The 23,778-nt window shown below is 39.0% G+C and overlaps 1 protein-coding gene across 4 annotated transcripts in view; it reads right to left on the reverse strand.

Annotated features, from left to right (window-relative positions):
* SLC39A12 (solute carrier family 39 member 12) overlaps positions 1-23,778 on the reverse strand; it is an 83,170-nt gene that overhangs the window by 40,142 nt on the left and 19,250 nt on the right. For 2 of the 4 annotated variants that reach the window (XM_025396626.1, XM_025396629.1), the window contains 6 exons: positions 18,487-18,659; positions 15,092-15,263; positions 8,830-9,002; positions 5,150-5,302; positions 3,183-3,293; positions 748-814 (listed from right to left, as the gene is read on the reverse strand). In XM_025396626.1, the coding sequence (XP_025252411.1) occupies positions 748-814; positions 3,183-3,293; positions 5,150-5,302; positions 8,830-9,002; positions 15,092-15,263; positions 18,487-18,659 (849 nt within the window). The remainder of the gene's footprint in view (positions 1-747; positions 815-3,182; positions 3,294-5,149; positions 5,303-8,829; positions 9,003-15,091; positions 15,264-18,486; positions 18,660-23,778) is intronic. The other 2 variants (XM_025396627.1, XM_025396628.1) reach the window with 2 other exon arrangements.

Raw genomic sequence — 23,778 nt, forward strand, 5'->3', positions numbered from 1 at the left:
TAACATTAAAACCTTAAGAAGTTTGTGTCACAAAAGGGTAAAATAAATGAGAAAAAATAGGGCAAAACTTCAAGAGTAACAGATGAAAACCAAAACAGACAAAAAAGAAAAAAAAAAACAAACAAAAAACTTGCAAGAATTACTCAGAAACATAAGCACAGGTTAATAAAATGCTATCCAAAATTGGTCAATTAAATGCAGAAGAAGAAAAAATCATAGCAACAAACATCAACCTTTGTTAATTAAAAATTAAATGAACAAATGAGTTACAGAATAAGATGTGAATAAATGAGATCATTGATTTGAACTCTACCATCTCAATGACAGTGTGATAAATAAGACGTATTTGTGATGAATTTTCAGTAGACTGATAGAACATGAGAAAACAAACATATATCCACACTTCACAGTGAAATAAAAGCCTCAACCTTCACACAAATATATTTAGAAATGAGCTATGATAAACACACAAATGTTTACATTAATTGAAGTTTCCCCTGAAGGGAATTAGTTTAAATCAACTAAGAAAAACTTCATTTTTAAAGGAAAGAGTAAAATTGATATGAATATGTAGTAAATTTGAGAGCTGGATAGGAATTAGTTTTTATTACAAATCCTATTGCAAAGTTTTTCATAATAAACTACATACCCAATATGACATCTACATGGTTTTGACATTTTATTTTCAAACAGACATAACTGTTTTCTATGGCACTTTCTACATGTAAAGTTTAGCTTGGTACTCACATTTTCGGCTGGGGGCTGTCATACTGCCTATAGGCATTTCAGCTGCCTGTGAATCTTCTGGGCTTTTCTATTTTAAATTAAAAAATAACTGATGAAACATAAGTAATAACCACGATCTTGTTGGAAAATGAAACACCTGGAGAGTTATGTTGGTTTTTAAAAGACATTTTAACACTCTAGATGTGTATTAGAACCTCTAGGTTTCATAGACACACACGATGTAGAACTGAAAGTCTGTGGGCAAAGCAAGTCTTTTGCACTCTTCATATTTAGATGAAAATAGCACTCTCAGGTAGATCAGAATCTTCCATAGAGAGCTGAAGGCTACTGAGACAGTCTGTAATTCAGACTCATAAATTATGTAAACCTTTATGAAATTCAAAAGCTATTAAAAAAATTATTCTTGGCCTAACTCGGCACTTCTCCTGCAAGGTGGATTGTGGATTTAGGATTCATCCTCTAATCTGTGAGCAGTGGATGTATGGAATCCACTGGATGGAAAAGAAACCCATGCCAACTCAACACGTCATTTCATTCACGGCAGCATAATATTCTGTGTTAACTGCTCTGCCAGTCAGTAAAAGAATCTTGCCCATTAAGAAAGTAGACCCACCGATTTATAAAAGACAACAATAATAGATTCAAAGTTTTTAAAAATCCTTTTATATGACAGAGAAGTGAGATTTTGAAATTGACTTTATGAGTATAAAGATTACATTTTATTTCAGAGACTGACTCATAGTCCAATTTCTGAAAAGATATTTTCCCTCTTTGCGCCTCTGATTTCAATTCTATAAAAAACTTTTTATCTGCATATTAAATATGTCCTCTTAAAAGCATATTCATAGAATTCTATCACCCAAAATTGTACAAATTTTGACACAAATGTAATGAGTTAAATGCATTTTGTGTGTGTGTAAAAGAGAAAGTAAATTTTACATATTAGTAACATTCACATATTAGAATAATAGCAGCTATTCAAAAGATAATAATAGGCTGTTTTTGGAGAAGGATGGCTGCGAAGTAAGGCAGAGCCTGTAGGATACAGAGAGCAGGAGGCAGATCTCTTACTTGAAGTTGGGTGTATACAGAAACAAAAAACAATGTGATCCCTTTATGTTACACCAAAAACCTAATTATAATCACAATGCTTTATAGTTCTGTTAAAATACCAGAATTTAGATATTTATTCTAGAATGTTTTGTCTTGTTTTTCAACAAAAGCTATTTATTGTCACATTATGTAAAGTAATTTAGAGCCAAACATTCAGGACTTCTTATTGATTGGGAAAAATATGTACATTCTTCTTTAGCCTTGAGTTTCTTGAAAAAACAAGAAATTAAACTCATCAAACACTCCTAAAAGTTTGTACAATTTCTATTATGCTGTAGGTCAAACTTGCAGCTTAAATAACACGAGGAATTATGCATATATTAGTGAGCTGGAGTGTTCAAATAGCTCAAGACTCACTAAGGTACCTTCAGAGATTTGGTTACATGCATCTTGGGGCTCTGGACACTTCAAAGAGAAGGAATAAGGTCAGTATTAAAGTGATTTTTGAAACTAACCCCACCTGAAGTTATCTTCTTTCAAACCACATTTAGAATATCTAAGCAATAAATACAATTAAGGCTCTTAAAATCGTATTTTAAAGGAAATTTCTGGCTCCTATCTCTGAGTTAGCACAGGATCTGAAATCTACTCCTCGACTTCTATTTTGCTATGTCAATATCTCAGGAATAGCCTCCTCATTTCTACTGAGGAATCTATCCTTACACTGTAAACCCTTTACCTCAAGGCCATGGTTCCAGGAGGCAGGGATTTTAACAATTAAACATTACTTTCATATTTTTCCCATTCCTATACTTACTTAAGAATTTGAATGGGAATATTGTTTTGAACATGATTGGGCATTGTGCTTTGAGAATTAATATAGAAGATTTTATTGTGGAAAAGTTAGTAGAATGAAGGCACTTAACTATGAAACATCTCATTAGGCAGAATCAGTTCTCTCCTGCGTTATGAAATGAACACCCCAGTCCTAGGTGCACTGGGTAATCCCTTGCTCAACATCTGTTTGCATTCACCTAGTCATGGCTAAGGATTACTCAGAATGCAAAACCCAAAGGTCAACTGGTTTATGAAAACTTGTAAACACAAGGATTAAGGACGTGTCTACGATGTCAGTCTGATCCATACATGTTTGAAAGTGATGCAGAGAGCAATGATTTGAATCTGTGGAGGGTGCTTGTTGCTCTTTAAAACAGCTTTCAGGTGCTTGGCCGAGTTTTCTAAACAGTATTTATCATAGTTAAGAATAGGTAAAGCAGGAGTATGGAATCTGTTTGTCTACCCTACTGATTTTCATTTGTTCATTGAGGAATAAAGGAGAGAAGATAATCAGATGAGTAGAATGCTTCAGATCAACAACCTACCAACTGGATAGTTGAAGCAGATTTGCCTCTGCCTGCCTGGTCACTTAATTCAGAGTTGAGTGCAAGATGGTGGGAATGTCCCACGTGCCCATTAACCAATGACAGGCCCTGCTGGATGAGGATGATTTAAAATTAGTGTTGAAGCCAGAAGAACACAGGTGTAGTCTTTGTCAATGCCATGGTTCCATTCCATTGCCTATTGGCCAAAATGGTAGTTGCCACAAAAGAGAACTGGGATGCTTTAAGAATGGAATGCAACTTCAAAAATGTCTAGTGATGATTGAAGGAGTCTTGAATAGTAGTAGTTTTTATACTGTCTTTTTATTTACTAAAAAAGTTATATTCACACAAAATTAAATTTGAATTCTTTCTGGAGGTACCACAATGATAATAATCAAAAGTATATTGTACCCTGTGACTACTAAAATAACGTCTCTGGAAATATATTCATCAAGGAAAGCATTTGCAGTTCCTAAAACATATGCATTCCTTTTATTTTAGGCAATATTATAAATCTCGAAATTATGCTCTTAAAACTCATGTGCTCTTAAACTCCCTGACAAGCCCATAAACAATCTGAATAAACTCTACATTTTTGGATGTTCAGAATTTCTTTCACTCATTACCATACTGGATTTCTAACTACTGAGTTATTGGTATGTTGGCTTTCTAATTTAGTTTTCCCAACCCAGAAATGTTAATCCATTGGGTATAAGTGGGGATTTGTTATTTTTTTAATGCTTCTTGAGATTAGCACTTCTTTTGTGAAGGGTAAGTTCCTAAACTTTTAGGGTAAGTACTGTAATAGAAGTTGGCATTCCTAATTTCCAAATTACCATAACATCCTAGTTTGAGCCCCAGGCCAAAGAAAAGTCCTGCTTTATTAGAAAACTTTTACAAAAGGTGACTTGTAGTCTATTTGAATTCATGACATCTATTTATTGCTGAAAAGTTTTCAAATATATAGAAAGCTGAAAGAATTGTACTGTAATGTAAATATAGAGCTATCCACTTCCTGGATCCTATGATTATTTTATTAAATCTATTTTATCATGTATCCATCTATCATCCCTCTATCCATCCATAAATTCATTTTATTTTTTGATGCATAAAACAGAATTTTGAACAAATTTAGGAATGATAAACAATACGTGCTATTTATTTTTTCCTTTTTTCTCTTTTTTTTTTTTGAGATGGAGTCTTGCTCTGTCACCCAGGCTGGAGTGCAGTGGTACGATCTCGGGTCACTGCAACCTCCACCTCCCGGGTTCAAGCAATTCTCCTGCCTCAGCCTCCCGAGTAGCTGGGATTACAGGCGCGCAGCACCACGCCTGGCTAATTTTTGTATTTTTAGTACAAACAGGGTTTCACTGTGTTGGCCAGGCTGGTCTCAAACTCCTGACCTCAGGTGATCCGCCCGCCTCAGCCTCCCAAAGTGCTGAAATTACAGGCGTGAGCCACAGCGCCTGGCCCATATTTGTAGACATTTATCAGCTACTGGCATAATAAAAGAAATTACTAAAGCTGAAAAAATATTTGCCACAAATTTCAAAATTTCTAACCTACTGATTTTTGTAATTTTAAATGCCTTTAAGATAGAAAATGACATGTGATTTTGTGGCTTTTCCAAGTTTTTGTTTGCTTATTTGTTTAGGTTAAGAAAGACATCCAAAACGCTGATTAGTAGCTAGAATGTTGGACCCCTTCAGTCCCCAGACATAAAATGGTGCCCAGTTCATAAACCAACCATGAAGGTTAAACAAAAGGTCGTAACAAGTACACTAACTACTCAGGAATAGATGTTTTTAAAAATTAATATCTTATTAGAAGGAGCTGTGTATTCTTGAAATCAGCATTCCATTAGACATCCCTTACACAGGTAACTTCATTACTTTTGAACAAGTACTTCTGAAGTAACAGATGAATGTATTATAAGACTTTAAAGCACAAGACAAATAAAAATATACCTTGTCATTTGGTGATACAAGAAGAATAAAACATTTTTCTATCAAGAAAAATCCATGGATGCCTCCAATTAATCCCAACAGTTTCCAAATATGACCTTTGCTTTCATGGAAATGCCCAAATTCTGGGGCTTCCTGCTTATGTAAACCAAGAACCTTCAGGAAAAAAAAAAAAAGGCAGAAAGAAAGAAGGACATAACTTTTGATGACTTAACTATCAAATATCAGGCCCAGTGTTGAATATATTTAATTTTCACTCTGGGAAATGCCATGACAACTATTAACACAATCACTAAAAGTCCAGTTTGCTTTTGGGTGTGTGAATACTTCCACTATACGCTTTAACCAGGGTCAAATAAAATGTGTACAACAGAAGACAAAAGAGAGTTTTGAATAGCCTGTGCTAATGAACAGAATGAAACCTAAGCTTTATTTCTGCAAGTACCCTAGATTTTCATACAAACTCAGTCCTTCAGCCAAATTGTTTTTCAGAAGTCCAATCTGCATCTGTTTGTACAACAATGCCTCATAAAATATTAATAAACTTTATATTTCATCTGGGGTTTATTCTCATGCCCCATTGTAATCTAAGTAAACTTTTATTAAATATCAGATAAGTAAGAAATCCACCTTGAAGACTTGTTCCATTGGGAGCATACTGTATGACTGATAATATTTGTCAGGTGTCTGGGACACAAAAGAATACAAGAAATGTATTGGGAATTCTTCTGTAATTGACTCGTCCCATTGGTTGAGTCATTCCACTGGTCAACCTCATGATTTCTTGTGAGCCAGTAGATCATTCTATACCATATCCCTTCTCTTAGAGAAGGCAATTTATGAAGTAGTTCATAAATGGTTTCCAGATTTAGAATGTTACCATTAAATTTTAAAAAGGAACAAGAAATAATATGTGTAGAGATTGTATGTATATACTTTCATACATATATGTATATAGGCATTTAGGTGTGCATACATATATGTACGTGTGTATATGTGAGTATACATATGTATCTACATAAATACATTGTGTATGTAAATATCACTAAAAAACAATATATGTTAGTCAACTTTTTCTCTTCCTAAGGACATTAAAGGATACCCATCTAATACTTCTAATGATTATTATTGCACAAAATAGAGAACATTTGTAATATCATAAAAAAAAAAACAGAAGAAAAACCCCAGATCTCAAAATAAAATGTAGATCTTTCAGTTGAACAAATTTAGCTGACTAAAAAAGGCAATCATATGAGTAGCGTTTTTCTCACTTCTGTGCAGACGTTTGAAAACTTGCCACAGATCACTGATTTTTCTAGCATGCCACCACACTTGCCCTGCATCTTTCCTTGTCTCTTTTGTGTTTTCTTTTTTTTCTCTCTCCCTTTTTTTTTTCTCTTGAGACGGAGTCTCGCTCTGTTGCCCAGGGCAATGGCACGATCTCTCGGCTCACTGCAACCTCCACCTCCTGGGTTCAAGCGATTCTCCTTCCTCAGCCTCCTGAGTAGCTGGGATTACAGGTGCACACCACCACACCCAGCTAATTTTTGCATTTTTAGTAGAGATGGGGTTTCGCCATGTTGGCCAGGCTGGTCTCGAACTCCTGACCTCAGGTGATCTGAAGGACTGCCTTGGCCTCCCAAAGTGCTGGGATTACAGGCGTGAACCACTACGCCTGGACCTCGTCTCTTTTCTTAAGCCAAAAAAACTGTCTACAAAATTTGGTGAAACCCAGCTAATCTCTTAAGTTCTCCTCTGTAACATGTTGTGGCCATCCTCAAGTCCACCTTTGCTGTGGGCTCCCTGTTTGGGGGAGACTCAGCCTGACCTGAGAGCCTTTTTCTGCTTCCCAGGCTCCTAGGCAGTAAATAATTCTGCTACCACTGCTGTGACCTAGAAAAAAGGCCTCGGCCACCGCCTCTAGTCAATCATAAGCCCTGAAATATTTCCAGGATATTAGATTATGAGGGCAATTAAAACTCATAATGGTTTTATTTTTCCAATGCTCCCTTTGCGATTTTCAGAACATTGAATAACAATTGAGCCTCTAAGCAACAAGAGTGACCCTGCAGGAAATTGCCAGAGGCTTGTGGAAAATTTTAACCAGCTCAGGCTTTGCTGGGATGGGGATCATTGGTCCACCGTCATTATCCCTGGTAAGAGATTTCAGAGGGAAGAGAAAACCTCGTCTGTAGATGACCTCAACTCAGGTTTTACTCCTTTCTTTTCTGAAAAAGAGCCTCAGCACATGTTAACAGGAGGCAGCCTCCTGATGCTTACCTGTTCCATAAGAGAAATTTAGACACTGTTAGGCAAGAAGGAGAATTCCACTGTAGTGGCTCAAATAAAGAGACATGAAAGATAAGACTATTACAGAGGTGGGCAGGGTCAAGGGTATAAACAAAGGATAATGAGGCACCCAGAGGCATCCCAGGAAAGCATTGCCACCCTTAGGGGTGCAAGGGAAAAGGGAGGAAGGCCAATGAGCCGCAGAGCTGTGGGGACGCTGTCCACTGGAGACGTAGCCCACGGTGAATCAGCCACTTCTAGAGTGGATGCCGGAGCCGGGAGGGAGCTGGGCACAAACACCTCTGCCCCTGTCTCCTCCTCCCCTGAGTTTTCCATTGCTTCCCTCATTGGCTGACCGCAAACAAAAATCCAACCTGCAAGGTAGCTGAGGAGCTGCAGCCTTCTGGGCAGAATAGAAAGAAGGACAAGTGAATTAGGCCATTTTTGTGTTGCTATAAAGAAATATCTGAGGCTGGGTAACCTACAAAGAAAAGAGGTTTAATGGGCTCCTGGTTCTGCAGGGTGTACAGGAAGCATGGTGTTGGCATCTGCTTCTGATGTGGGCCTCAGGAAGCTTCCAATCACAGCAGACAGTGAAGGGGAAGCAGGCACATCACATGATGAGAGAGAGAAAGCAAGAGAGAGGGAAACGGGGAGATTCTGGACTTTTAAACAACCAGGTCTTGGGTGAACAACCTGAATGACAACTTTTTTTGAGAGTCTCGCTCTGTCACCCATGCTGGAGTGCAGTGGTATGATCTCTGCTCACTGCAACCTGTGGTATGATCTCTGCTCACTGCAACCTTCGCCTCTTGAGTTCAAGCTCCGAACTGTCTCAGCCTCTCGGGTGAGTGGCTGGAATTACAGGCGCATGGCACTACGCCCAGCTAATTTTTGTATTTTTAGTAGAGATGGGGTTTCACCACACTGTCCAGGCTGGTCTCGAACTCCTGATCTCAAGTAATCCGCCTGCCTTGGCCTCCCAAAATGCTGGGAGTACAGGCGCATGCACCATGTGCAGCTAATTTTTGTATTTTTAGTAGAGATGGGGTTTCACCACGTCAGCCAGGCTGGTCTTGAACTCCTGGGCTCAAGCAATCTTTCTGCCTCAGCCTCCCATAGTACTGGGATTACAGGTGTGAGCCACCATGCCCTGCCACCTTTTCTTTTATTTCAAAAACACTACTACTATGTGGCAAGCCTAATGTTGGGGCATCTCTTCTCTTCTACAAGTGCAGAGAGGCTTTGGGGAAATAATATTTCTTTTTAAGGAAAACACCAGCCACCATATTCTCTCTTCGAAGTCTCAGTAAAATTTGGCGTAAATACCTCCAGAGGTTAAATGTGAAGAGAAATGAAGCGAACTTTATCTGAAATGGAAAAGAGCAGATTACCTGAGGGATAAGGTGGAGCAGAGCATCCCCAGACAGTGTCCCGACGGCCAAGCCCACAAACAGCTGTAAGATAAGTCTGTAGTTCTCCTCACAGCTGTGGAAAAGGACCAGCGCTGTCCCCAGCATGGAGCCCAGTGTGAGAAGGGTGACAGCCACCGTGCTGTAGCCATATTCTAAGTCAAAGGAGATCATAAACACAGTAAGTGCCCAGTGCCCTCCATTCCAGCCTCAGTTGGCAAAAATGCCAGAAGAATCAGTCTTACAGTAACAGCCAGTAGGGATATGGAATTTTTAAATAAGTGTTTTGTTTTTATTTTGAGACAGGATCTCTCTGTCACCCAGCCTGGAATGTAGTGGCGCTATCATAGCTCTCTGCAGCCTCCACCTCCTAGGCTCAAGTGATCCTCCTATCTCGGCCTCCCAAGTACCTGGGACTACAGGTATACACCGTCATGCCTGACTCATTTTCTGTTTTTTTTTTTTTTTTTTTGGAGAGATGGAGTTTCGTCATCTTCCCCAGGCTGGTCTTGAACTCCTGGACTCAAGTGACCCACTCTTCTCAGCCTCCCAAATTGCAAAACTGGATTACAGTTGCGAGCCCACTGCTCCCAATTTGGAATTTTTAAATAAGCGTCTTGTTGTTTTTGTTGTTTTTGAGACAGGTTCTCACTCTGTTGGCTTGAGTTGGGGTGCAGTGGTGTGGTTATAGCTCACTATAACCCTGAACTCCCAGGCTCAAAGTGATCTTCCCACATCAGTTCCCTGAACAGTTGGGATTACTGGCAGGTGCCATCACGTCCGGCTAAGCTTTTATTTTTAGTAGAGATAGGGTCTCACTGTGTTACCTGGGCTGGTCTCAAGCTCCTGGGCTCAAGCAATCCTCCTGCTTCACCTCCCAAAGTGATGGGATTACAGGCATGAGCCACAGCACCCAGTCTTATAAGTGTTATATGCAGTAAAAAGTTTTTAAATTTTTAACAAAAAGAATGAACAGATTTTCTATGGTCTAAATGTTTGCATCTCCCCAGAATTCACATGTTGAAACCTAAGCACCAAGGCGGTAGGTTGTATTAGGAGGTAAGGCCTTTGGGGTGTGATTAGGTCATATACTCTTCACCCTGTTGAATGGGATTACGGCCTTTATAGGGGGCTGAAGGGACTGGAGTTCTTCCCTTCACCAGTCCATGAACCAGGAAGCCGACCTTCACCAGACACCGAATCTGCTAACGCCTTGATCTTGGACTTCCCAACCTCCAGAACTGTGAGAAATAAATGTCTGTTGTTTATGTAAGCCATCCGTTTGTGGTATTTTGTTACAGCATGGACTAAGACAAGACTTTCTTCAAATAATCCTGTTGTTTGGAAGTTACTCTGACTACCCCTTACTAAAAATTGTTGTGGCAAGCCACGACTGAGCTCACCTCCAACCCTCAAAGAAATTAATTTCTCTCACTTGAAACTACAACATCCACTGACAGTCACTGGTAACAATTCTCACTTAATCATATCTTAAACTTCTCAAAGGCAAAAATGTAGCTCTTACATAGGAAGCGTAAGGTTTGGCCCTGTTGTAGACCTATGTTTGTGTACAAAATGAGTACATGTTTTGGAAGAACTTCCTTCCAAAAGCTGTCTGAATTATTTGTAATGTCCAGAATGATATTATTTTCAGTGACTAAAATGAGTGATGTTATTGGTGATAACTGACCAATGAAAGTGTTACAGTTGATAATAAAAATCTGAATAATCTACATTTTGGATGATTGCAATGATTTTTATAATATTTAGAATTTCATGTTTCTAGGCTTCCTTTTTAAAAATATTTATAAAGTATAATTTGTAAGGTTATTCAAAAGAAAAACATATATATACACACATATGTACATATATGTGTGTGTGTGTGTATACATATGCTGAGGTCATTCCACAGATATATATGTGGAATCATATATATGTATATGACGGGAGAAGAAATAAAGGAGAAAAGGGAAGAGATAAGATTAAAAGAGAAGGAGGAAATGGCTTTCAGAGTCAAGTACAGATAACATAAGAGATTTTCATCGGCTTGTGGATATTCAAAGCAAATGCTTATTTCTCTAACTATTTAGAAATTACTAACAAGTCATGGCAAACTAGTTAGTAAACAATGAGGAAAGCTAATTAGGAAATTAAACTGTTACTTTCTTCAGTGACTATAGATATATAATAAGTTAAATCAAACAATCCTGGTGTCAAAATACTTAAAATTCATTGCAATTAAAAAAAAAAAAAAACTATCCTCTTAAAGTTTGTTAAAGTAGAAAATATTTCATTCTCATCATTCTTGCATTTTTCTAAAAGGTTCACTCTTTAAATTAGATCATTTTATTTTATTTTCATTTTTGAGACAGAGCCTCACTCTGTCACCCAGGCTGGAGTGCCATGGCACAATCTCAGCTTGCTGCAACCTCTACCTCCCGGGCTCAAGCAATTCTCCTGCCTCAGCCTCCCGAGTAGCTGGGACTACAGGTGCCCACCACCATGTCTGGCTAATTTTTGTATTTTTAGTAGAGACGGGGTTCCATCATGTTGGCCAGGCTGGTCTCGAACTCTTGACCTCAAATGATCCACCACCTTGGCCTCCCAAAGAGCTGGAATTGTGGGCATGAGCCACCAGGCCCAGCCTAGATCATTTTAATAATATAATTGGTAACAGAAAAATAGTCTTCTGAAATTAAGAGGACCTTTACTGAACTATAAGTTCTAAATTACCCAGGGATCTAATATTAAAATAGAGTTGGTAGTGTACTCAGAAGAGGTAAAAAACTTTTAAGCATCTATTCCCATACCCCCACTACCACATTTTCATTGCTATGGAATCCCTATGAAATGGTTGAGAAGCAAGGTGAAATGAAGAGTTATTCTTCTATGGATATAGAATTTTAGTTTTGCAAGATGAAAAAGTTCTATTATCTATTGCACAACAATGTGAATATACTGAGTTGTGCAAATACAAATGGTTAAGATGGCAAACTGTATGTCATGTATTGACCAGACACCTACATCATCGTTTCTTTCATCATTCTAATGTAATAAAAATACCCATGTTATAGAAACTTCCCTGAAAATCTTCAACCAAGTTTCATATCCCATTCTTCCCCAAATAGACTCTATGTGGAAATGCCATTCTTTTCTTTTATTACATAAATTAAAGATATTTGAATATTAACATGGGCACCTGGACATCTAATAAAATTTAAAGCCGTCCCATTTGAAAAGTGGTAACTGCAAAAGGCCACAAAATGCTAAGAAAGCACAATGACAAATCAGGGTATGACATTTCCCAGGCAAAAGGCAAAGTTGAAACTTCTTCAGTTATTTTGCTACCCCCCACCCCTGTGGGCTCCTACCCATGCAGGAAAATGAACGTTTCATAACTTCAGAGGTTAGCAAATCTTTTTAGATTCTCTATGGGTCGTATTTCACTGGATTTCATGTAGGAAGGACAGCCTCGAAACCATAAAGTATCTGACCTATGGTCACAGGACTCTGCTAATTTACCCAAGGTCCCTGCATAGGTGCCATGAAGTCTTGATTGGCGTGAGGCAACTTGCAGACAGGTTCTAAAGTTTCCCATGATTACAATAGAGCTTGACCTGGCCACTAAATTCTTAGCCACTTCTGAGCAGCTACTCTGAATAGATCTGAAACTTAATTTGTACATGGCCATAAAACTCCTGGAAATTCAAAGGTGGTGCTTAGTGGTTGAGTTTCAGTATACGGAACAGTATTTTCTTAACAATGTCTCCCCAAGTCCTCCTCCCTTCAGTATGATATCATACATTTCTATAATTTCAAAAGAACTTTTGAAATTAAAGCCTTTCCCTATTCACATAATGCAACATTTTCGATTGAGGACAGGGATGTTTTTCTAGGTTTTTTTTTTTGTTGTTTTGTTTTTTTGGTTTTTTTGAGATAGAATCTCACCCTGTCGCCCAGGCTGGAGTGCAATGGCGTGATCTTGGCTCACTGCAACCTCTACCTCCCGGGTTCAAACGATTCTCCTGCCTCAGTCTCCCGAGTAGCTGGGATTATAGGCGCCCACCACCATACCCAGCTAATTTTTGTATTTTCAGTAGAGACGGGGTTTCACCATGTTGGCCAGGCTGGTCTCGAATTCCTGACCTCGTGATCCGCCCACCTCGGCCTCCCAAAGTGCTGGAATTACAGGAGTGAGCCGCCGCGCCAGGCCTAGGTTCTTGTTTTTAAGACAGGGTCTCTCTCTGTCACCCAACTGGAGTGCAATGGCATTGTCACAGCTCACCACAGCCTCAAACTGCTGGGCTATAATGATCCTCCCGCCTAAGCCTCCTGAGTATCTGAGACCACAAGTACATGCCACCATGCCTGACTAATTTTTCTTTTTGTAGAGATGGGGTCTCCCTATGTTGCCCAGGCTAGTCTCAAACTCCTGGGCTCAAGCAATCCTCCTGCCTTGCCCCTCCCAAAGTACTAGGATTACAGGTGTGAGACACCGCACCTGGCCTTTCTGGATTCTTTTTTCTTTTTTTTTTTTTTGAGATGGAGTCTTCCTCTGTCACCCAGGCTGGAGTGCAGTGGCACAATCTCGGCTCACTGCAAGCTCCGCCTCCCGGGTTCCTGCCATTCTCCTGCCTCAGCATCCCGAGTAGCTGGGATTACAGGCACCCACCAGCACGCCCAGCTATTTCTTTGCATTTTTAGTAGAGATGGGGTTTCACCGCATAAACCAGGATGGTCTCAATCTCCTGACCTCGTGATCCGACTGCCTCGGCCTCACGAAGTGCTGGGATTACAGGCATAAGCCACCGCGCCCGGCCCCTTTCTGGATTATTTAGTGAGTGTGACATGTTGGGATGTTTCCCAGGAAGAGTATTCCCAAGAAGTGTCTAGAAGTTCATTCAAGAGGAGATACAACTTTTTTCATAGGTCTTAATTTCAAAACCCTTTTCCGAGCAGCCTATACATTCCAGCCCCAAGCCAGGTGGTAGGAATGTCAACATGCCCAGGGATGCTCCTAGGTGCCACCGTGCTGTCTTCATCCGTGTTCTGAGCCTCACTGAATGACCACCAAGTGCTGAGTTATTTAGCTGCTCACTATTAATGAAGCTCTTTTTCTCTTAGTGAATGTGGAATCTTAGATATTTAGGCCTGGCATGTTTTTGTTCACCTAACATTTTCAATTAAGCCTCTTGATGTTACAGAATCCACTGTGAGTTAGAGGTGGGTAGCTGAACAGCTCAGCTATGATTGGTATTGCAGGTTATCTCAAAGAGAAAGAAACACAGCTCTGAGAAAATAATGTATCTAAGGCCCTTATATCAATGTTAAGTTACTTGTCACATTTTTACTAGATAACATGGATTGTTCTCAGACAACCATTTTTTTTTTTTGTCTTTTAAATATACAGAGCTTTAAATTTACTGAAGACATTTTTGTCCACGTTATCCCATTTGAACCTCACGAGTACCCAGTGAAGCCCTCAGAGAGATCTCATCTCTTGCAATGACTCAGTGGGATACAGGTAACTGCACATAATGATCCCTTGCCTTCCTGGGACTGAGAGCTACGTCTGGGAGGCTGGTATCTCCCTGGATGGGTCACCTTCATCCCACAGCAGCCCACTGAGCTTTGGTTTCTCATAATGTGTTTTCATTTTTTTATACATGCCATGATGTGAGAAAGGCAGCCCTATAGGATATCACTGCTTTCTACTGGGCTGGAAAAGAAACCATCTTGGGGAGAAATTGCTTAAGATCACGAAGTATCTGAGGAAAGAAGGCGTGACTCAGTTCTGCGTTCCAGATTCCAATGCTATTGCTTTCTCTTTTACCATGCCACCTCTCAACTATGGCCTTTTATGTTGATCCACGATTGAGTCAACTATAGAAGGCATAATTAATTCATATAAACCATACGCAAATATAAAATATTCATTGAAGAGTAGTATGTATTGTGGTTAGAAACACAGACTCCAGGGCCAGCTTGCCTAGGTTTGAATGGCAGCTCCATCACCTCCCAGCTGTGTGTCCTTAGGAAAGTCACTTAATCACTCTGTGCCTCAATTTCCTCATCTGTAAAATGGGAATAATATCTACCTTGTAGCATTGTTAGGAGGATTAAATGAGTTGATAAATGTAAAATGTTTAGAACTGTGCCTGGTATATAATAAGTATCCTGCGTTTACTATTATTATTGCATACATTGTGCACATCAACTTTCTGAAGGAAGATCTAGAACTTACTCTCCAGAGTGGTGGGTGGCAGCTTTGCTTGTTGGTCCTTGGGCAAGTGGCAGGAGCAGCTGAGGAGTTGCTGGATGATCCCTGGACTCATTTGCTTAAAGTCCTCCTTAGAAATGGGTGAGAGGCTCTTCTGTAGAAATATCTCCACCAGCTGCCTAGCAGAGAAGCAAGTCTGTGTGAGGAAAACATATAACATTGTTACTAATCTCAGCATATTTAAACTAGATTCTCCACCAGTTGTCATTCTTGAGGAGTGAATTCTAGATAGAATGGCTAGAACACACACATGAAACCAGTATGACACGTGTTTCCCTGCAAACTTTCAGCTACATGTGATTCCTAAGGATATTTTAAATCTCTGACCAAAGTCTGCAATATCTCATTTTCATTCTGAGCATTATTTCGTATGAGTTTTGCACACGTTTTCTTTCCTAGAAAGACACATTGTGTTTTACAATGTGTTGAGTGGTGTTCTAACCAGCAGCCTTAGGATACTTTGATGTTTTTGTTCTTTTTCAATGAGGATAGATTTGTGTTAACAAAGACTTCATACAATAAACAGAAGTCCTATGGTAATGAGGTCACTGTCTTTAATACTGTTTGATTTAGTCAGCCTGTGTAGGAAACGTGTACTTTCAGAAGTCTTAAAAGTAACGGTAAAATTTTTGAAAGTAAAGCTATGTCAACCAGCTGCTGTGTAAATACCAAATGATATAGCTACCTCTCTCAATTGGCATCCCTTCTTCACACACACACACACACACACACACAGTTGAAAACATCATTATTTCTTACTGACTTTACTAATTTTTACCTAAATCTGTACAATTTGTTTTCTCACTGTATAGGCATATTTATGAGAGAGAAGAATAAGTAAAGAACAAATGCCACAGTCTCTAAAAATGGCCACAAGACATTTGTCCATCTCAGAATAAAGGTTGACATCGTCAAAAATTACAATTTACAAGTTTTAATAGGTGAATGAGAGTGGTATGTAGTTTCGCTCTCACAAATGGATGTTTTCTATTGAAATAAGACCCTGATGCAATGTCTTTGTGATCTTTAGTTGCGATCAGTAAGGTATTGTTTTAAAAATCAGTGGTTTGCAAAGCTGAGTTGGTGTGCCACGCTGTATAATTTAGAGATGTTTTAATAAAGGCACTTTGCTAATCTGTAAATAATGATGACACAGTTGCTGTTTGTCTTTTTCCCCCACATAAAAATCTTTAGAGATGATTTCATGGATAAAAAGTTTTATCTTGATCAGGAAATGTTTGGGTGCATGGAACAGAACCCACTGAAATCAGAAAATCAAGAGGGGATTGTATTAGAAAAGCACAGATGGTCTCAAAGAGTCCAGGGACTGAAAGAATGCCCACACTTCATAAGGAATGACAACTTGAAGCTGGGAAACCAAAGATGCATGATCTCTGCCCACAACCTTCTTCCCGCCCCCGCCCTCCACTCCCTCCCTGAGCCAAGTATTTTCTTGTTCCTGTTTCCCTCTCCATAGATCTATTTCCTTTCACAGTTTGGCCCTCTCTCGTAAACTCACGGCCATATAAGCCCCAACTCTAAAGTGACTTTTCACTCCAAGAGCCCAAGAATGCTGCATCTCTAAGTCCTGAGAGAGATCTGATGATTCAGCAAAGCCGCAGATGGTATCTCTTGGGGTCAGGAGTCCATTTAGTTCAATCGGTTTTGCCCAAGTAGTAGGAGATGGAATAAAGATGTTCAAACATGGGTGCCAACCTCACTCCTGTGGGTGAGGAAGGCATTTCTCAGTAAGGGATTGGGCAAGAACTCCAGAAAGTTTCTGCTACAAAAAGCATCCACAGAAAGCTAAACTTGTGGGTTTTTTCCCTTTATCAAAATAATGTACGCCAAAGACAAGGTTCTCTTTTGCACCACTTGTTATTGACAGAATTTAATTATTTCATCATCAATAATATTGACAAAAATAAAAGGACACTGGCAACAAACTTTTGATGATAGTTTCATAATACAATTCCTATCAGAAAATGCCTGACTGGTGAATAAAGGAATGGAGAAAGAAACAAGAAGAGAATACTATGCACCTTCCTGCAGTTTGTTGTCAAGAAGTTGAATAGTTTCTAGTTTTAGAATACCTTCTCACAGAGTAAGTTTATTCTATCACAAACTTCTGTGCCCTTAATCTTCGCTTGCTGCTCTTGTGCCATTTAGGTCATTAAGTAAGTTTCTTCTGAAATCACTAACATAAATGTCCTTACTGGGGACTCATTATATTCTATAAAATTTTGAACATGACCTATTTTTAAAAAAGAAAATGAATATTTAGATTATGCAGGCAATAATCTTTAAAATATCTTTATTCCTTCCTCGTAACTTTGAAATATGTTTGTACTTGTGTTGATGTTATCAGATTTCTATGGAAGCTTTACCAACATATTCAAAAGCAGTGGTTTCTAATCTTTAGTTCTGAGAATTACTTGCAGGGCTTGTTAAAAGACAGAGTTCTGGACACTACTCTTGGGGTTTATGATTCAGTAGATTCCGGGTTGGGGCCTGAGGATGTACATTTCCAACAAGTTCCCAGGTGATGCTGCTGCTGCTGGCCTAGGCACAACCATTGGAAAACCATTGACCTAATAATATAGGCAGAGTCCTCAAATCAGGTGTCCCACATTAGAACCCCATCAGGAATCACAGTGAAAGACATGTGTTGGAATAGGGAAGAATTATTGGAGAAGAGATTGTGTTTGTTTTGCACAGAAAATGATTATCAGCATTCTTAGAAGATGCATGCCTTAAGTAACCCCAAAATTTTAAGAAATAACTTTTATTCTTTATTCAAATAAGATCTCCACGAAGAGACCCTATTTGCTCTCTTTCTGAGAGTTGGCCCTAATTAAGGAAACTTCAAAAACATGGATTAATAAGGAAATCAACTCTTGTCACCTGCAGTTGAATACAGTAAACATGAGTTTGAAAGAGTCGGCTTCAACAGATGCCTTTTATACATGGCAGAAGTAACAGAAATTAACTTTTAAGATATGTAATAGCAAAAATACGTGCCTATTTTTGTTCAACATTGTATCTCTCGTGCCCAGGATGATTAGTGGTGTGCATAAAATGCTCAATATGTTTTCTGAATTATTCATTCATTTGATCTGAACTCAAGGGAAGAAAAAGCAATATATTTCATTCCCCTATATACTTTGGCTTTGTTTTTATGTCTACAGAGATACACTTTTAGAGAAAGAAAACCGTAACTACGTGTGGAACTAGAATATTTTTACTTTTCATGATAATACACAATATTCTTTAAGTTTTCTACAACTCTAGTAAAACTTTCACAGCTGGGCTTCCTTTGACAGTAGCAAATACTTGCATAAGAGAAACAATGGCAATACCTGATCCCAGGAAATTGGGCCATCCTCAGACTCTTCGTCCATGGATGAAGAGAAATTAGAATAGTCCTGATCAGGGGTTATTATGCTGTTTTGTTTCCTTTGAAGTTGATGGATTTTATCCTTTTTGATACAAGTACTTCTGGTCCAGAGAGAGTTGAGGAGTTGGTCGAGTTCTAGAAATTTCATATAAAATCTGGTGTCACATAGAATAGATAAGTTCAGAATAGTCACAATGTCACATAGCTACAGCATAGATATTCCCTTACAAAGAATTCTTATCATTTTTAAGCCCTAGAGATGATGGAATGGACATTTCCACCAATGAAAATGCCTTCCATTGAGTCAAGTATTTTCTTTTTCTATAAAAATGTAAATTAAAGATGAAACTGGCCTAATCCTTAGGAAATTATTCCCTGGAGGCATTATACATCCATCGTAGATTAATTATTACTTTAGTCAAATCAATCAAATTGTTTTCCTTTTAAGTGTATATGCAAAAGAGAGAAAAGTCATGAAAGGGTTAAAAGATTCTAGAAACAAACTAGATCTTGTTTTCTAATGCAACTATGGTATGGCAGTCAGTTTAAAGATCGCAGATTAGTTTCCCTCAGTATAGCTCTAGGCTTTTAAAAAATAATTTGTACAAAGAAGAAATAAATATAATAGTAAATTTATATGGATTTATACATCTTCTTACTTATGATTAAAATGGAATTTTCCTAAATGTTATCAACAGTGATAGAAATAAAAAGCAGTCAATAAATACATCTCAGTATTTCCAGATGTTGGAACCAGCAAATACAGACTTTGAAGGAGCTATTATGTTTAAGGAACTAAAGGAAATTATATTTAAAGAATTAAAGGAAAGTTTGACAATAATAAATCAATTAATAGCAATTTTTAATAAGGAAATCTAAATTATATAAATGTCCAAATGAAAATTCTGGAGCTGAAGAATATTGAGACAATAAGTGAAACAAAAAGTTTACTAGAGGAACTCAACAGCATATTTGAGAGGGCAGAAGAAACAAATCACTGAACATGAGTATAGATTAACAGAAATAATTCATTCTAAAGAACAGAAAGAAAAAAGAAAAAGAACAAGTGTCGGATACCTGTAACAAGAGTAAGTGTACCAATGTATACATATTGGCAGTCAGAGAAAGGAGAAAGAGAAAGGATTAGAAAAAATATTGGAGGAAATAATGGCCAAAACTTTCAAAATCTGATATAAAAGCCTGAACATACATGCTCAAGAAGCATATCAAACACCAAGTAAGATAAATACAAAAAGATTCACACCCAGATACATTACAGTCAAACTGCTGAAAGTCAAAGACAAAATCTTGAGTCCTGGCCTGGTGGCTCATGCCTGTGATCCCAGCACTTTGGGAGGCTGAGGCGGGTGGATCACCTGAGATCAGGAGTTCAAGACCAGCCAGGCCAACATGGTGAAACCCCCTCTCTACTGAAAAAAAAAAATACAAAATTAACCAAGCTTGGTGGCAGGCACCTGTAATCCAAGCTACTCAGGAAGCCGAGGCAAGAGAATCGCTTGAACCCAGTGGGTGGAGGTTGCAGTGAGCTGAAATTGCACCACTGCACTTCTAACCTGGGCAACAGAGTGAGAATCCATCTCAAAAAAAACAAAAACAAAAACAAAAATCAACAACTACAACAGAAGATAAAATCTTGAAAGCAGCAAAAGAAAATGACTCATCACCTACATGGGAACATGACTATAGTTAATGGCTGACTTCCCATCTAAATAATGGGGACCAGAAGGTAGTGAAATGATATATTCAAAGAGCTAAAGAAAAAAACTGGAGGAGACAGAGCAAGATGGCAGAATAGAAGGCTCCACCAATCACCTCCCCACAAGGACACCAATTTAACAAACATTTACACAAGAAAAGCACCTTCATAAAAACTAAAATTCAGGTGAGCCCTCATAGTGTCTGGTTTTAACTTCATATTACTGAAACAGGCACTGAAGAGGTAGAAAAAACAGTCTTGCATCTCTGGCAGCAGCAGTGTGGTGCAGAGAGCATCTCTGGGCACTGACAGTGGGAGGGCACAGCAATTGTGAGGCATTGAACTCAATGCTGTCCTGTTATAGCAGAAAGGAAAACAGGACCAAACTCAGCTGACATCCGCCTATGGAGGAAGCATTTAAACCAGCCATAGCCAGAGGGGAACCCCTGATCTTAGCAGTTAGAACCTGACTTCCCCCACAAGCCTTGCCACCTCAGGCTAAAGTGCTCTGGGGTGCTAATAAACTTGAAAGGCAGTCTAGGCCACAAGGACGGCAACTTTTACATGAGTCCTAGTTCTGTACTGGACCCAGAGACACTGGACTTGGGGAGTGCGGCACATGACCTACAGAGACACCAGCCAGGACAATGCTGGCATTATCCCTTTCCTAACCCCAGGCTGCACAGCTCATCATCCCAAAAGAGACTTCTTACTCCCACATAAGGAAAGGAGATGAAAGAGTGGGGAGGACTCTGTATTGCATCTTGGATACCAGCTCAGCCACAGCAGCAGGATGGGGCTGTGGTTAGAGTTGCTAGAGTTGCAAGGTCCTGTTTTCAGGTCCTAGCTCTCAGACAATATTTCTAAACATTCCCTGGGCCAGAAAGGAACCTGCTTCTTTGAAGGGAAGGACCCAGTCCTGGCAGGATTTGTCACTTGCTAACTGAAGAGCACTTGGACCTTAAACAACCAGCAGTGATACTCAAGTACTATGTCAAGGGCCTTGGGTGAGGCTCTGAGATTTGCTGTCTTCAGATATCAGCTGAGCCACAGTGTGTTAGAGCACCAAACAGACTCTTAGAGCCAGGGGGGCGGTCCCAGATTCCAGGACTTGGCTCTTGGATGGGATTTCTGGACCTGTCCTGGGCCTAGGGGAGTCCACTGACTTGAAGCATAAGTCCAAGGGCCAGGCAGCATTCACCAGAAGTTGATTCAAGAGCCCTTGGGCCTTAAGGGAACATTGGTGGTAGTCTGGCAGCCCTCCCCATGGACCTGCGGTGGTGTTGGCCACAGGGTAAGGCTCCTCTGCCTTCGTAAAGCGGAGGGAAAAGTAAGAAGGACTACGTCTTGTGATCTGAGTGCCAGTTCAGCTGCAATACAGTAGAACACCAGGTAGACTTCTAAGGTTTTTGACTCTAGATCCTGGCTCCTGTATGGCACCTCTGGACCTTGCCGGGGAACTAGGGTAACTTGTAACTCTGAAGAGTGGAGCACAAACCTGGCTGGCTTCACCACCTGCTGATTGTAGAGTCCCAAGGCCTTGAGCAAACATAGCCAGGGAGTGGTTACAGTGGGCCTTGGGTGAGACACAGTGCTATGCTGACCCAGTGTGGTCATAGTGGTGGTGGGCACAGTGGTGCTTGTGTCAGTCCACTCTCAGTTTCAGGTGGCTCAGAACAGAGAGTGAGAGACTCCATTTGCTTAGAAAGGGAAGAGAACAAGAGTCTGTGCCTGGTAATCCAAAGAATTCTCCAGGATCTTGTCCAGGACCATCAGTGTGATACCTGTATGAGTCTGCAAGAACTACAGTGTTACAGGGTTTGGGGTGCAGATACAGCAGATAAGTATCCTAAAGCAGATACAGCACAGATCATACACCTAAGTCCTTCAGACTATCTGGAAAGCCTTCCCAAGAACAGTGGATACAGACAAATCCAGACAGTGATAAATACAATAAACACCTAACTCTTCAATGCCCAGACACAAACAAATATCTACAAGTATCAAGATATTCCAGGAAAAAATTACTTCACCAAATGAATTAAATAAGGCACCAGGGAACAATTCTGGAGAAACAGAGATATGTGACTTTTCAGATAGAGAATTCAAAATGGCTGTTTTGAGGAAACTCAATGAAATTTAAGGTAACACAGAGAAGGAACTCAGAATTCAGATAAATTTAACAAAGATTGAAATAATTTAAAAGAATCCAATAATTTAAAATAAAATATTTTAAAATATTAAATAGTTAAAAAATAATTTTAAAAATTCTGAAGCTAAAAAGTGCAACTGGCATACTGAAGAATTCATCAGAGTCTTAACAGCAGAACTGATCAAGTGGAAGAAAAAAATAGTAAGCTTGCAGACAGGCTATTTGAAAATACACAGTCCGAGGAGACAGAAGAATAAAAAAAAAAAAAAAAAAAAGCACAACTACTGAATCTAGGAAATAGCCTCAGAGGGGAATATCTGAGTTATTGACCTCAAAGAGGAGATAGGGAGAGAGATAGGGTTAGACAGTTTATTCAAAGGGATAATAACAGAGAACTTTCCAACCCTAAAGAAAGACATCAATATCCAAGTACAAGAAGGATCAATATCCAAGTACAAGCAGATCTGACCCAAAGACAACTACCTCAAGGCATTTAATAAGCAAACTACCAAAGCTCAAAGATAAAGAAAGTATCCTAAAAGCAGGAGAAAAGGAAAAAATGTACAACGGAACTCCAATATGTCTGACAGCAGACTTTTCAGTGGAAGTCTTACAGGCCAGGAGATAGTGGCATAACATATTTAAAGTGCTGAAGGAAGAAAACTGTTACCCTAGAATAGTATATCCTGTGAAAATATTCTTTAAACATGAAGGAGAAATAAAGATTTTCCTAGACAAGCAAAAGCTGGGGAATTGTGTTAATTCTAGACCGGTCCTATAAGAAATGCTTAAGGGACTATTTCAATCAGACAGAAATGGATGTTAATGAATAATAATAATCACCTGAAGGTACAAAACTCACTAGTAAGTACACAGAAAAACCCAGAATACTATAACACTGTAACTGCTGTGTAAACTACTCCTATCCTAAGTAGAAAGACTAAATGATAAACCAATGAAATGCAATAACTATAACAACTCTTCAAGACATAGACAGCACAATGTGATATAAACAACAAAAAGTTTAAAAGTTGGGGGACAAAATTAAGGTGTAGAGTTTTTATTAATTTTCTTTTTTCTTGGTTTTTGTTTATACAAACAGTGCTAAGTTTCTGTAAGTTTAAAATAATGGATTATAGGATAGTATTTGCAAATCTCATGGTAACTTCAAACAGAAAACATACCATGGTTACACAAAACCTAAAAGCAAGAAACTAAATCATATAACCAGGGAAAATCACCTTCACTAAAGGAAGAAAGGAAGGAAAGAAAATGACCAGAAAACAAATAACAAAATGGCAGGAGTGAGTCCTCACCAATAATAACATTGAATGTAAATGAACTAAACTCTCCAATCAAAAGATATAGACTGGCAGAATGGATTA

This window comes from Theropithecus gelada, chromosome 9 (genome assembly GCF_003255815.1).
Source record: "Theropithecus gelada isolate Dixy chromosome 9, Tgel_1.0, whole genome shotgun sequence".
NCBI classification, from domain to species: domain Eukaryota; kingdom Metazoa; phylum Chordata; class Mammalia; order Primates; family Cercopithecidae; genus Theropithecus; species Theropithecus gelada.